This window comes from Chenopodium album, chromosome 9 (genome assembly GCF_948465745.1).
Source record: "Chenopodium album chromosome 9, dcCheAlbu1.1, whole genome shotgun sequence".
NCBI classification, from domain to species: Eukaryota; Viridiplantae; Streptophyta; class Magnoliopsida; order Caryophyllales; family Amaranthaceae; genus Chenopodium; species Chenopodium album.
The window spans coordinates 6940090-6956098 of NC_137842.1; the positions used below are offsets into that span (position 1 = coordinate 6940090).

The 16009-nt window shown below is 37.1% G+C and overlaps 1 protein-coding gene and 1 pseudogene across 3 annotated transcripts; one reads left to right on the forward strand and one right to left on the reverse strand.

The window, feature by feature from the left end:
* The first annotated feature begins 744 nt into the window (after positions 1 to 744).
* On the forward strand, positions 745 to 2345 carry LOC145559498 (benzyl alcohol O-benzoyltransferase pseudogene; annotated as a pseudogene).
* Positions 2346 to 10293: 7948 nt separating this feature from the next.
* On the reverse strand, positions 10294 to 15167 carry LOC145558334 (protein SOSEKI 3-like). 3 transcript variants are annotated; one of them, XM_081619547.1, is made up of 7 exons: positions 14958 to 15167; positions 14113 to 14409; positions 13953 to 14022; positions 13040 to 13155; positions 11983 to 12877; positions 10974 to 11278; positions 10294 to 10883 (listed from the first exon to the last, which is right to left on the reverse strand). In XM_081619547.1, the coding sequence occupies exons 2-7, from the start codon at positions 14300 to 14302 to the stop codon at positions 10723 to 10725; spliced, it is 1737 nt and encodes a 578-aa protein (XP_081475673.1). In that variant the 5' UTR covers positions 14303 to 14409; positions 14958 to 15167; the 3' UTR covers positions 10294 to 10722. The 3 variants fall into 3 exon arrangements, with proteins under 3 accessions (XP_081475673.1, XP_081475674.1, XP_081475675.1); XM_081619548.1 differs by lacking the exon at positions 14958 to 15167 and adding an exon at positions 14766 to 14938; XM_081619549.1 differs by lacking the exon at positions 10294 to 10883 and having other exon boundaries at positions 10969 to 11278.
* Positions 15168 to 16009: the final 842 nt, after the last annotated feature.

The following is a 16009-nucleotide window of genomic DNA, read 5'->3' on the forward strand; positions in this document are numbered from 1 at the left end:
TGAAAACAAATCTAAAATTTCCCACATACTATATTTTGTAGTACTTCATATCAATAAAAATTGTTGATTGTAATTAAAAAAAAATAATGAGACAAACAATCCAAAACATTTTTTAAAGATGTGTGTAAGGTGGTAGTCCGTATTAATTATAAAAGTTAGAGATATAAAATGGATTACTAGCTGCCTAATCATGTTCAAAAAATAAATAAAAGTTGATTATACTCCATATGGTTAATTTGCTTTGAATACATTATACATGTATACTTCATATCACCATATGGCTCATATTGCTTTGAATAATTATTTCTTACTTGCATAAATATATTGTTGGTTCAATTTTGACTATCCTTATGACATCCCACGGTTTTTCCATATTTTTTTCTCTGGTAACTACGGATGAATTACATGCAACTTGCAATATTATTATTTTTTTTGGTCTTTACATGAATTGCACCTACCCCACTTTGAAGAAAAAAAAAATCATCCACATACTGGCGCAGCCACGCACATCACATAAAAGTTCGTTCAATTCCACCAAGTTTTAATTTGTTAATTATCCAATCTTATTTGCTCAATTATTTGTATTGTTCACGTGTCCTAAAACACTAACCTAATTTTAACTCCAATCATAATGAATTTACTTTACTTTTTGTTGACCTAATAAATATTAAACAGCCCACTTTACTACACCTATAAATAGACGTGAATACATGCATTTATCTTACACCATCAAAGTTCATTACAACATAGCTTGATTGTACTCTCATTCTATACTCCTAAGCTAGCTAAATAATCTTCTCATTCAAAACCCAACCAATCACTATTATGGCTCTTATGGCACAAGACACGACTCCCCTAGTGTTAAACGTAACACGAGGGGAGCCAGAGCTAGTGTGCCCCTGTGAGCCTACACCACGTGAGCTAAAACCGCTCTCAGACATCGATGACCAAGAGGGTCTTCGATTTCAGATGCCGGGCATAATGTTTTACCGGGCTGATCCCTCCATGGAGGGAAAAGACCCGGTGAAGGTGGTTAAGGATGCTTTGGCTAAGGCTCTTGTGTTTTTCTACCCCTATGCTGGCCGGTTAGTAGAAGGGCCTAAGAGGAAGCTCATTGTCGATTGCAATGGTGAAGGCGTGCCCTTCATCGAGGCTGAGGCGGATGCAACGCTAGAGGATTTTGGAGATGAAATTCATCCTCCATTTCCTTTGGAGGATTTGTTTTATGACATTCCTGGTACTGATGGAATGCTTGGCACTCCCTTGTTCATTGTTCAGGTTACCCGTCTTAGATGCGGTGGATTCATAGTGGCCATTCGAGGAAACCATGTCATCGCCGATGGCACAGGCGTAATGCAACTAATGAACGCGGTAGGCGAGCTAGCGAGAGGCTTCACCACCCCATCCGTCCCCCCAGTTTGGGATCGCGAACGCTTAACCGCGAAAGAACCCACGAATGTCACCTTCCCTCACCCCGAGTACGACCAACACGAAGAAATCGATCATCATCATGATCAAGCCAACCTTGTCCAACAATCCTTCCTCTTCGGACCAACCGAGCTTGCAGCCCTACGGCGTAATGTCCCTCCACACATCAAACAATTCTCCTCTTTCGACATCCTTAGTGCCTCCCTATGGCGTTGTCGTACCATAGCACTTGGACTAGACCCCGAGGAAGAGGTCCGTCTACTATTCGCTGTCAATGCAAGGAACAAGTTTAACCCGCCCTTAGCGAAGGGATACTACGGAAATGCGTGTGCATTTCCGGCAGTTTGCGCTAGGGCGGGCGATATATGCAACAATGACATGGCATATATATTGGACCTCATTAGGTCTACCAAAAAAGAAGTGAATGAGGAATATATGAGATCTATTATGAACCTTATGGTAACAAATGATAGGCCTGAATTTTCGGTACGTCAAACATACGTGGTGTCTGACCTTAGGCATTTAGGGTTTGCAGACGTGGATTTCGGGTGGGGAAAACCCGTTTACGGAGGACCGGCTAGTAACGGGTCGGTACCGGATGCAAGCTTCTTTATTACCTTTAAGAACAAGAAAGGTGATAATATGATTATGGTGCCCATTTCCTTGCCTCCAACGGCAATGGATGTTTTTGTTAAGGAACTAAGAGGTATGATTGACATTTACCCCTCAACATTTAACCATTTTTAGAATTTAGGCATTGCAAGGTGAATTGGAGTATTATGATTATTAATTTTTCAGTTGTTGTAGACCAAATTTATTTACATTCTTTTAAAGAATTCTTGTAATTGTATTGGAATAACTTTATTGTACTACACAAAGTATGGTTGAAAGAAATAAAAATTAATCTAAGAACGTTTTACAATATATTCGGGGTAATTGGTAAGCTTATACTTTCTCTGGGTTTTTAATTTAATTCTAAGAGTCACTTTTACAATTTACTCGATATGTAATATGTCTTTGAACTTCGCCCAAATATTTGATGCCTATGTAGGATATAAACAAACTTTCTGCCTTTATTTTTATTTTAAGTGCCTTTAGCCAAATATATCTTTTATTAATATTAATATATGAAAATATATTATAAAAAAGTTAACATTGAGTATATATACATTGAGACGTACTCCGTATATAACAAGTACTCGTGCCTATGTTTAACGACCTTATTTAATTTATATACCGTGTTTGATTAACTATTAAAATAATATATGTATAGTGTAAAAGGCAAATTAGAACACTTACACTTTGTTTGGATAAGAAGAAATGGAAGGAAAAGAAGAGAAGAGAAATGGATGTTGGAAGTTCTTGATATAAAATAAGAGGGATGAGGAAAAACAAGAGAGAGAAAAACAAATGAAAGGGGAAAATCCCACATTGGTTGGGGGGAAAGGTTTTTCCTTGTTTTTATATTGTAGTGCCTTAACACTACTTAGTTGAGTGAGTGGGAGTTAAGTGTTACTCCACACACACGCGCGCGCCGAGCCGAGCCGACTTGGGTCTTGGGGAATGCGATGCGCGGGCGTGGGTCCTTGTTATCTTTTTGGAGAAATTTTATTTCCTTTTCTTTATTAAACAGAATATTCTTTTTTGTCTGTTGGGAATATTCTTTTCTATCTGTTGGGAATATTATTTTCTGACTGTTGGGATTACGGAATTAAGTCAGTCATTAATCCCTTGATTATAGCTGACTAATTAATTCCTTGTTTCTTGCTTCCGTTGTTGACTGGTTGAATGAATCTGGTCGTTTTCTTAGCCAGATTCGTCCCTCGTTTTACGTTTCTTGTCTCCCTTCTACTGCCTATATATACTCGTTGCTTTTCCAGTCAAAAATACACAACACATTCAGTTATCTCTCCTCTCTAAAATTATCTAAACACGAGTTTCTTCTGTTCTGTTTTCTGGGCAAGTATTATGAGTTCCAGTCGGGTTTGTGAGTGCACATAAACTCCGGCGCCGTGCTTATCCTGGAGGGCGACCGCTTCTAGTCTACTGCACCGGGAGGTAGCGCGGAATCGTCTTTTAGGTCAGTGGTTTTCCACGACGCGGCTATTGTCACTTTGGTTCACGCATCAACAGATAAGTAATTTCTGTTTTATTGCTTAGTAGTATAACAATCTAAAAGACGATTATGGCTTCCAAGTTTCTGATTCCTGATATGTCTAAGTTAGAACCTCTAGATGGAAAGAATTATAAACGTTGGGCTGTTAGGATGCGTTTTTATTTGGAGCAAATTGATGTTGCATATGTTCTTGATGATATTGTTGAACCTGATGATAAGGATAATTTGTCTTAAAGTGATGTTAAGTTTGATAAGGATGATAGAACCTGTAAGGGCATGTTGTTGCATTATATGTCGAATAGTCTGTTGGATATTTATATGGGTTTTTATCATGCTAAGGATATTTGGGATGCTTTAGAGAAAAAATATGGAACTGATGATGCTGGTACTAAACGTTATTGTGTTAGTAAGTGGTTAAGTTTTCAAGTTGTTGATGATAAGCCTATTATTGATCAGATTCATGCTTATGAGAGTGTTTGTATTAATATGGCTGCTGAAGGTCTGTCTATTTCTGATACTACCCTTGCTATTGTTCTGATTGAGAAACTCCCTCCCTCTTGGAAGGATTTTCGTAACCAACTCATGCACAAAAAGAAAGACCTAACCTTAGAGGAACTTGCTTCCCACCTCAAAATCGAGGAGGAAAACCGTATCAAAGACAAAACCCCTTCTGTTTTTCCTTCCTCTTCTTCTGCCAAAGCCAACCTTGTTGAACCCAAATCAAACAACCAGTCCAAAGCCAAAAACAGTAATCTTAAGCCTAAAGGGAAGATTCAGAAGTACAAGTTTAAGGGTACTTGTTTTGAGTGTGGTCTGACTGGTCACAAGGCTAAGGATTGCAGGGTCAAGAAGAAGAACAATGGGCAAAGTCAAGCAAATCTTATTGAGGATTCTGACGTTATTGTTGTTGTTGTTTTAGAAGCTAACTTTACAGGTAATGCTGCTGAGTGGATTGTTGACACTGGAGCTACCAGGCACATCTGCGCCAACAAGGACATGTTCACTACCTATGACAAGGTTGAAGGTGAAAATGTCTTCATGGGCAACTCAGCTTCTGCTTCTATCCAAGGCAAAGGGAAGATCGTTCTCACTCTCACTTCTGGAAAATTGCTTACTCTGACTAATGTTTTGCATGTTCCAAAAATGCGCAGGAATTTAATTTCTGGTAGTTTACTCATGAAAGCTGGACTGAAGCTCTCTTTTGATTCTGATAGATTAGTTCTTACTCGCAATGGGGAATTTGTGGGGAAGGGATTTTGTAATGGGGGGCTTTTTACTCTTGATGTTAAAGTTGACACTATGAATAAGAATGCTAGTACTTCTTCTGCTTATATTGCTGAGTCTATTGATTTATGGCATGCTAGATTAGGTCACGTTAATATTGATTCTGTTAAAAGGCTTAAACACTTAAATTTGATTCCAAGTTTTTCTAACACTGATTTTTCAAAATGTCAAGTTTGTGTTGAAGCCAAATTTACAAAGAAGCCATTTAAATCAGTAGATAGACAGACTGAAGTACTAGAGCTTGTTCATAGTGACTTAGGTGATTTTAATAATCACGAAAGTAGAGGGGGTAAAAAGTATTATATTACTTTTGTTGATGATTGTTCACGTTTTTGCATGGTTTATCTTCTCAGGTCTAAGGACGAAGCTGAGGAAATGTTCCTCAAATATAAAGCTGAGGTAGAAAACCAGTTGAACAAAAAGATCAAGAGGGTTAGGAGTGACAGGGGTGGTGAGTACAGCCCTGACACTCTTAAGGCATTTTGTGAGCAACTTGGCATTGTTCATGAGACAACGGCTCCCTATTCACCCAAACAAAACGGTATAGCTGAAAGGAAAAATAGAACTTTAAAGAATATGATGAATTCTATGCTTATTAGTTCTGGGCTTCCTAATAACATGTGGGGGGAGGCTATTCTTTCTGCTTGTCATGTTTTGAACAGGGTTCCTCACAAGAAGCTTGACAAGACTCCATACGAAATATGGAAAGGTCGAGTGCCAAACCTGAAATACTTGAAAGTGTGGGGGTGCCTAGCAAAAGTAGGCATACCTAGTTTCAAGAGGGATAAAATTGGTCCCAAAACTGTTGATGCTATTTTTATTGGCTATGCTTATCAAAGTGCAGCTTATCGTTTCTTTGTTAAAGGTGCTAACAACTCTTATGCAGGTGGTCATATCATTGAAGCTAGAGATGCTGAGTTCTTTGAGAACATTTTTCCTTTAGAGATGTCTTCTTCTAATGATAGTGAATTGCATGCTAGTAGTTCTGTTAGTTTGCCTATTGCTAATGCTCCTATTACTAACGATGATTCTGTTTTAGAGCCAAGGAGAAGCAAAAGGGCAAGAAAGGAAAACAGTTTTGGTCCTGATTTTATTACTTCCTGTTTATCTGAATCTTCCTTAATTGATGATGATTTTGTGCATATTTTTGTTTTGGAAGATGATCCAAGAACCTATGATGAGGCAATGAGGTCAGTTGATGCTGTTTTTTGGAAAGAAGCAATTGATAGTGAGTTACAATCAATTCTCAATAATAACACTTGGGAATTGGTTGAACTTCCTAGAGGTTGTAAGCCCATTACTTGTAAATGGATCTTTCGGAAAAAGTTAAAGGCCGATGGATCCATAGACAAGTATAAGGCAAGGATAGTGGTAAGGGGTTTTACTCAAAAGTTTGGCATTGATTATTTTGATACTTACTCCCCTGTTACTAAAATTGCAACCATTAGGACTTTAATTGCTCTTGCTTGCATTTTTGATCTTGTTGTTCATCAAATGGATGTCAAAACTGCATTTTTGAATGGTGACTTGGATGAGGAGATTTACATGGTCCAACCTGAAGGGTTCGTTGTTCCAGGACAAGAGGAAAAGGTTTGTAAATTAGTCAAGTCATTGTATGGGCTTAAACAAGCTCCAAAGCAATGGCATGACAAATTTGATAAGACTATGACTGGTAATGGTTTTCATGTTAATGAAGGTGACTCTTGTGTTTATTTTAAGCATGATAGTCATGGTTGTGTAATTATTTGTCTTTATGTGGATGATATGTTGATTTTTGGGACTGACTTGGATCGAGTAAATGAGACAAAACAGTTTTTGAGTTCGAATTTTGAAATGAAAGACATGGGTGAGGCAGATGTGATTTTGGGAGTAAAAATCAAAAGGACTCCAAAAGGCATTTGTCTTAATCAGTCACACTATGTTGAAAAGCTTCTTAAAAGGTTTGACTCATTTAATGTCGATCCAGTTAAGACTCCATATGACCCAAGTTTCCACCTAAAGAAAAATAATGGTGATCCAGTTAATCAGTCTGAGTATGCTCGAATTATTGGTAGTGTTATGTTTCTAATGAACTATACTAGACCTGACATTAGTAGGTTGAGCAGGTACACTCATAACCCAAGCAGTGATCATTGGATTGCTCTTAGGAGGTTGCTTAGGTACCTTAAGGGTACTGCGGATTGGGGTTTGCACTACTCCAAATTTCCTGGAGTTTTGAAAGGTTTTTGTGATGCCAACTGGGTATCCGATAATGATGAAGTTAACTCTACTAGTGGCTATGTCTTAACCCTTGGTGGTGGAGCTGTATCCTGGAAATCTTGTAAGCAATCTTGTACTGCTATGTCTACTATGGAATCTGAGTTTGTTGCTCTTGAATTGGCAGGTCATGAGGAAGAATGGTTGAGGAACATGCTTGCAGATATTCCGCTGTGGGGGAAGCCAGCTCCTTCAGTTGCACTTCATTGTGATTCGCAAGCTGCTATTGCTGTTGCTCATAACCATGCCTATAATGGGAAAAAGAGACACATCCGTCTGAGGCATAAAGCCGTCAGAAATCTGTTGTCTGAAGGGGTGATATCACTGGACTATGTTAAGTCCGAAAAGAACATTGCGGATCCGTTAACTAAAGGCCTATGTAAAAAACTAGTTTTGGAAACATCGGAAGAGATGGGGCTAAAGCCCGTTGTATGAATTGTGAAATAGTGAACTCCTACTCACCATGAGTTCAAAGGGGAACATTATATAATAATTCGGAAGCACATTTTATTTTTCTTGGACCATCTCTAGATATTATACATGTTCAATTGTGTGGCTCAAAGTGACGGGTCCCTAACTCCCTATTGAGTTCAAGACGAAAGTCACTTGGTAGGTGAGGGATCATAGCTTGATGTCCACTATGTGTTAATTCAAGTCGCGAGACATTGACACTTATGCAATTGTTTTGTTTTGCCCAGAATTCATCTTTTCCTTCCGTTCTTTTTCATATCTTCGAACCTGTGGGGGATTGTTGGAAGTTCTTGATATAAAATAAGAGGGATGAGGAAAAACAAGAGAGAGAAAAACAAATGAAAGGGGAAAATCCCACATTGGTTGGGGGGAAAGGTTTTTCCTTGTTTTTATATTGTAGTGCCTTAACACTACTTAGTTGAGTGAGTGGGAGTTAAGTGTTACTCCACACACGCGCGCGCGCCGAGCCGAGCCGGGTCGGGTCGGGCTCGGGCTCGGGCTCGGGACTTGGGTCTTGGGGAATGCGATGCGCGGGCGTGGGTCCTTGTTATCTTTTTGGAGAAATTTTATTTCCTTTTCTTTATTAAACAGAATATTCTTTTTTGTCTGTTGGGAATATTCTTTTCTATCTGTTGGGAATATTCTTTTCTGACTGTTGGGATTACGGAATTAAGTCAGTCATTAATCCCTTGATTATAGCTGACTAATTAATTCCTTGTTTCTTGCTTCCGTTGTTGACTGGTTGAATGAATCTGGTCGTTTTCTTAGCCAGATTCGTCCCTCGTTTTATGTTTCTTGTCTCCCTTCTACTGCCTATATATACTCGTTGCTTTTCCAGTCAAAAATACACAACACATTCAGTTATCTCTCCTCTCTAAAATTATCTAAACACGAGTTTCTTCTGTTCTGTTTTCTGGGCAAGTATTATGAGTTCCAGTCGGGTTTGTGAATGCACATAAACTCCGGCGCCGTGCTTATCCTGGAGGGCAACCGCTTCTAGTCTACTGCACCGGGAGGTAGCGCGGAATCGTCTTTTAGGTCAGTGGTTTTCCACGACGCGGCTATTGTCACTTTGGTTCACGCATCAACAGATAAGTAATTTCTGTTTTATTGCTTAGTAGTATAACAATGGACACTACAAGAAAAATCTCTTTTCGTAGCGATTATTTCGTAGCGATTGTACATTCGCTACAATATGCAAGTATGTTTGTGAAATAATTAAGGATGTCGTATCATTTTTACAATCGCCATGGTTTTCCCATATAAAATCGATACGGAAAACATAATAATACATATCAACACTATTTTTACACATTTATATAATTTTGAGAAATCATATCATTTACAATCGCCACTAAATCCTAAAAATCGATACGAAAAACCTTTTCAACACTAGATATATAAATATTTTTTGACAAAGAATACATAAAATATGTCATAGCTTATTGGTGAAACATTTAATATAAGAGTTTGAGGTTGCATGTTCGAATCTTGTAAAGATCATACGCATGAAGGGGAAGGAGAGGGGGGGATCAATTTTTCCTCTCTCTTTAATAACCATAATCTCTCCAAAATTGGAGAGATTTGGAGGGAAAATGGAGCTCACCTCCCCCTCCCTTTTCTTTTCCCTTCCCTTCCTCCATTTTCCCTCCCCTTCTTTTCCTTCCTTCTTTGCTATCCAAACAAAGCGTTAAAGAAAAACATGGAAGGATCAAAGGTCTGTATGTTTGATCTTCATAGTCAACCATTTTTGCTTCAATCATTGAAATTGAAGAGGAAGTTTCATCTAACGTATTGCTGGACAAAAATTTCTCTTTTTTTAGATGCACTAAGCTTTTTTATTATTTAAAAAAAAAATAAAGAAAAAAAAGAGAGAAACATTTACATGCGGGCTTATAGGGCATTTGGACCATTGAGGGTGCCGAGGTGAACTGCATTAAGAGGACAAATTGGACAAATTACTTAATTACTCAAGGACCACTGCAGTAAACATGTGAATCGTGCTGATACATCGCAACGTTGACCTTCGAGGACTTCATCAGTCATTGGGCTAGCGCTGCCTTGGCTGCATTCTGATTTCCATGCAACAAAATAGGGCATGTAACGTTAAAATATGCATTGAATCGGCTAGTCATTTACGAATGATCCAATACAGTGTATGTATGCTACAATTTTCTACATAGACTTATTTTTGGAGATGGACTTTCTTCCAACCTAACGCTTAATATTTCACTTGAAAAGATGGGGGATAAGATTCGAACCTGTAACCTTTGTATCACGCTGGTTCTAATACCATGTTAAAAGATCATCTAAATCAAAAGTTTAAGCTAATGGTTGAAGCTCATGAATATGTGTCAGATATAGCCAACACGTTGTAGTGAGCCACAAATATCATTTTTTTTATTATTTTTTTTTTTAGGTTCTTAACTTCTTATTACTATTTCTTGCATCCTCTCAACAAAATAACGTCACCATTTGACTCTCCCTTTTTTATTCCCCTCTCTCCAAGTACATCACTAGATTATGGAGCTTGGACATTGACAAGCAATTCAACCAGAAATTTCAACAATTATAGGAGAGGCAACTAAAACTTATTAGTAATAGGGGGCTATTCTTAAGAAGAACAAGGACTTCGTAGTCACCTTAAAAAATACGGAGCAGATAAGTTACTCCAATCTTACTACAAGTATAAGTTCATCTCATACAAGATTTTGCACCGAATCTAAGCCAACATTACCTTGGACAACTACAGTATACAGAGTACAACATATTAATAATTCATGTTTATGGTACATTGATTGGGACATACCTACATATGCTCATAAATTCTAGGAGAAACATTTCAGAAGAATAAAACAAAACTTTCTTTTTTAGACAAAAGAATTTAACAAAGAGACAAGATGCTGGTTGCCCTACCTTTTTTACTATTACAGTACAAGCTAAGCTATTTGTGAGACAACATACAGGACAGCAGTAGCAGAAAATTTGGAATGATACTTTCACTGCATAGCTACAATCTACTCTACATCTTCAGGGCACCTAACATTTGGAAAACAGTTCTGTATATCAAAGCAGTAGGACCACCTCAGCTGTACTTTACCACATACCTCAACCCCTAATCTCCCAAGGATTTTTTCATCTCAAATTTCCCTCCTTTTTTCTCATTTTTACAGATTCGTCGAATTGTCCCGCCAACAATCTAATGGCTGCCATTCAGACCTGTGTAAAGAGTATCTTGATGGTCCGAGAAGGCGAGGACTTACAGTTTTACAGCAGGCAATGTTAGTTCTCTTTGGATTGAATAATAATCCGGGCTCCTGAAGCCAGCCTGTTAGGATAATACGAAGTGGAATTCAGGCAACAAAAAGATGTGAGCAAGAACTAGTTGCGAAAAAATGAGTAGGAGTTGAAACTTAACTTTCTTCGATTTTAATGATCTTTTCCTGAATCTCCTCTTCTCTGAAGGAGTTTACCCTTGTTGACGGATTCTTCCCTGAGGAAGTCTCTGACATTCTTTTACTGCCACCATTTGCCATATCATGAGATATGATACGTGATTCACGGCTTCCATCAGAAGACACCCTAGGTTTGTCTGAAATGGGTGATCTCAATGACTCGCTTCTTGGCTTGCTTAAAGAGGTTTTGATGGACCTTGGAATGCATTTAGTCTTTGTTGAGGTTGCCTCTCCATTGTTATCAACCGAATCAAATTTTTTAGAAGATCTGAATGAAACAATTTGATTATTATCACTTAAGCACAACTCCTTAGTAACATGATTTTATAGCTTCTTCCCAGCTTAAGCTGAGATATAAGAACCAAATATCAAGTACAATTAAAAAATAATGCAAATGCAAAATTGATATTACAGCTGATAACATGCCTGTTTCCGTTTCAGATTTGACTAGCCTATCATATCTTTTTTTGGTGCAAACCAACTGATCATGTCTAGATGTTCAGTACGATCTTTGTATACAGGACTAGTGTGTTTTGTTGACCTCTTTTTCTTTAGCATGCTTCTTCAAAATCCACCATATGACAAGGAGATTTATAAAGGCAATTGAGATATTGGTTTTTTTTTTATTTACATTAATTTTCATGGTCTTTTAAGGACCAGAACCAGAGGTTCTGTTTCACCATCAGACATATTTCCTAATTTGCACGATTAACTCATCTTCAAGCCCAAACTTACCCATTTTACAAGACAAAAGGTGTTTTCTGGGTTTTCCCCTCTCAGCATGATGTACTAATGAACCAAGAAACTACAAACTAGAAGGTAGATTTAGCTAAAGAACTAATCACACACAGCCAATAAGCTTGAGGATGAGAAAATTGAAGTATGTTAGTACACTACAATACACTAATACAATATTATATATGCTAGTTTTAAAGAAGTGTAAATTGAGATATAGACGTATAGTCTTATTACCTGTCAGCATTATACGAAGAAGACCGTTTAAGAGTACGCCCGTCCCCTTGTTCCTTGGGCATTTTAGTCTCAACCAAGCTTCCACTAAAGTACTCCTTATCTTCCAATCTGAGACCCATTAACCTTGAATTGTCTGACAAACAGTCAAGCTCACCTAACATAACCGAAGTAGAATATAGGGGGGAAGGAAATTTTGAATCAGAAAATCTCGGTCTGTAGAGAGGTATCAGCCCAAAACTATGATCTTTCACTGATATTGACCCACAAGATATCAGTTGCATCAACATGTTTGACGCTTTCATTTTGTTGCTGGATGGCATCTGCATGCCTTCCGCTTCAAGTCTTCTGAAGCTATTAATCTTACTTAAATCAGACCTGATTAAAGATTCCAATGTTTCAGCTTTTCCACCAGATGAAGATGCACTTGAGGAAGTTGGTGGCGAAACAGAATTTCCACTTATCTCTGGATTCTGTTTTGAGCTATCAGCATGAATTGGGTTGTCCTCGTGATATTCACCATCTAATGTCCCATCCTCTGTAGAAACACCTCGAGTACAGGTTTCTTTCTGATTAACTTGTTTCGGATTTTCCTCAGTCTGAGTAGAAGCATCGGCTGCTCCTTCACTCTTTGGTAACTTGTATTCTGTCAGACTTAAGGAAGCACCCCATGGAGAGTGGCTTCCTGCTCTTGAGTCAGGAGAAACAGCTGAGGAACCTGAACGTTGAGATGGAGGAGATGTCTCATCTTCATGAGGATGCTTTGTTTCTTTGTCATCTGTGCTCTTGTCATCCATGCTCATGGAAGGGGATGTATCCTCGTTACTTCTACAAGTAGGTGGTTCAGGCAACTGCTTTAAGTTGTGCATTCTGTAAACAGCTACTGGGCTGAAACGATCTGCAATATTGAATACACCAACTTTCATTAATATCACTGTGATTAGTATGTGACGCCAAATTCTTCTTTGTCTCAATTTTGATAATTAACACCTGTCAACAATGAACTCTATAGTTTCATAGCATTAAACCTTTCAACAAGCTACTCTCAGTGAAATTTTACCTGAGTTGGAATCTTCAATGATCTCGGAACCCTTGAGAATATACTCATCTCCATGAGCCGGAAGTATGAGATCATCTTCACAGAGATCATGCCATACAAACCCACTCTTGTAGCTCCTGTGATGGTTTAAAGAAGCAGAATGAGTTGAAAACTCCATAACAGGAACACTTATACTCAAGATGAAGTTAAGTCACGCAATAATCAATAAGCCATAAGTAAATTCTCTTTGGTGCCAAGTAAATTTATAATTTTTTTACCAGCAAAAGGTAATGACAAATTGACAATGATCCATATTAGCAAGGAGAGAAGGCATTCGTTTACAAACAAATTCTCTGCTCAAAACATCATTAATCAAGATTTATAGTAACACTAAGATCTTAGTGTTCACTTGAATGACTATTACCATAAATAATAAATCCTATGGGCTACAGTATCGTCAATTTGAGATTAAAAGCTAAATGTGAGCATCTTGTCCTTGAATAAGTTCACTATTCATTATTGTATGCAAACATCATAAGAAGTAGACTAAAAAGTATTAATAAAACTAGCAAATAGGTCTAAAGTCGATAGTGCCAATAACCTCGTCTAAGCTTTAAAAAATCAGAACACATTTTTTCTACAGAAGCTACAGAAATTAAGTGTGAGCATGTTGTTTGTTCGCTATTCAACTGCGTATGCAAATAGCATAATTAGACTTAAGTATTACAGTAATAAAGCTAGAAAATTCAAGTTAAAGTCGACAGTATCAATAAACACATCTAAGCTTCAGAACACATGATTGTGCAATTAAAAGTCACAAAGACATTGGCTTTAGTTAAATCAACGCAGAACATCTAAGTATCCTTTTAACCCTTTTTTCTTTTATTAGATCCCCAGACAAGCAACATGTGCAAAAGTGATAATGTATGACTACCTTTTAGAAGACCATGAATACATTGAAGCCATGCCTCTTCCTCTAAGATTGTTAAGCCTCTCGATCACATCTGCAACAGAAACACGAACACACTTGTATCGGCATCATGTCTCAATAACTACGAATTTTGCACTGTCTTAAGTAAATTTAGCAGCATTACCTCTTAAATAGAGACCATCAGAAGAGGATATAGGAACCTCAATGAAATGAGGATGTTCGAGCTGTCGATTTCGACACAGATAATAAACAACCGGCACTTTACGATTCTGCACATACTTTGGCGACCTCTCCTTCCACACTTTTGCTCTCTCTGGACTCACTTGCCTGTACTTCTTCATCCTTCCCTCCATTTTCAACTTTCTCTCTCCTCTTTCTCCCTCTATTATCTCAAATCCCTAACAAAACTTTGCTTCCAAATCCCAACCAATTAAATGCGCAAATCTCACTCACATATGAACTATAAATCAAAAATCAAACACATAAAATAGATATATTAACAACAAATTCTTCAAAATTTCGAACTCGAATCAACATTTTCGCTAATTACGAGATAATTCATACACAGATACTGACCAAAGTAATGCAAATCTCACTCAACGCGGAACTAAAATTCAAAATCGAACATAGATAATTGCCAAACTAACATCAAATTCCTCAAAAATTACAGTTCAAATCTCCTTTTTTCACCAAATTCAAGCTAATTCGTACATAAATATTAGCCAAATTAACACAAATCTCGCTTACAGCCGAGCTTCAATTCAAAATCAAACAAATAATTAGCATAACAAACATCAAATTTTTCAAAAATATCACCTGGAATCAACGCCTTCACCAATTTCAAAGCAAATATAGAAACAAAATCAGCATCAAATTAAGAAATATACTAAACAAAAGTATACAAAAAGTGGTAACAGAAGAATGAAAAACTGCAGAAATTGAAAGATGAAAAGAGAGAGAAAATGAAAAGGAAAATGAAAAGGAGGAGAGAGAAGAGAGAGAATGAACCTGAAGAGAGCAGAGGAAAGAAGAGGGAGAAAGGAGGTGGTTGGAAATGGTGGTCATGAGTACCAAAAAATGGGGTGTTGACAGTAAATGCGGGAAAGAAGCAGAGGGAACTGAGCACTGAACAGTACCAGTACAGCACAGCAAAGGTGTGTCTGAAAGGTTCAACACACAGAGAGTGAAATTTGAGAAGGAAAGGGACCAACCGGAGAATGAAGGATTCTACCAATCCAAATGCTTTTAATTCGAGGTTTTTGTTGTTTTTATGTCCCGTCTACCGTTCCCCGAATGATAGGTCACATTTTGCGCGTTAATTATTAAATTAATGTAGCTATAACTATATTACATTCCTATTTCTCTTGATTATGTAGGAAATAAATGCTAAAAGTAGGAATATAATTTAGTGACGAAGGGAGTAGATTTTAATAGGTCACTTTTGTTTGAATCTAGTTTATTAATTTCTACTCACTTTGCATCATTTTTTATATTGGTAATATTAAAGTAATGAAGCTATAATTTTAAATTTATTTAAAGTATACTTGAAGAAATAAGTAGAACTAAATGCTTCTTTATTCTTTGGAAATTTTAATTATTCACCTTTTGTTTCGATTTGGTTTACTAATTTCTACTCAACCTGCATTATTCTTGGTAATCTTCAAATGTTTTTGTTTAGTTTTTTTGGCCCAAACAAATCTTTAATGTTTCATTTTGCATGCCTTTATATAGGAAATTTTCCCTTTTATAAAGAAGGTGGTTCTCAAGTGTTAAAATTTGTAAAAAAAAAGGAATGTGTTTTCTATTGCATAAAATTGTGTAAAAATTCAAAGACAATGATGATAAATTAATTAACCTAAAATTTCTTTTAGTGTAATACAAATGTATTAGTACTAATTTAGCTGATGTATAAATGTTTATGTTAGCTAAAAAAAAAAACATTACTTTCACAAAGGTTCATGGGCATAGTTTAATTATATATGATGTGTATTTTATAAAGACAATGAAATTTCACCCCTACTCCGTCCTTTTCCTCTTTGGTGGTAGGGTTGTACAAAAAT

Bases quoted from the DNA above. Each gene is read 5' to 3' on its own strand.
- LOC145558334 (XM_081619547.1), bottom strand. From the start codon at position 14,302: ATGGAGGGAAGGATGAAGAAGTACAGGCAAGTGAGTCCAGAGAGAGCA. The intron at 12,878-13,039 runs GTAAAATTTCAC...TCAATATTGCAG, and splicing joins CATTGAAGATTCCAACTCAG to ATCGTTTCAGCCCAGTAGCT. The intron at 10,884-10,973 runs GTTAAGTTTCAA...TTATCCTAACAG, and splicing joins GATCATTAAAATCGAAGAAA to GCTGGCTTCAGGAGCCCGGA.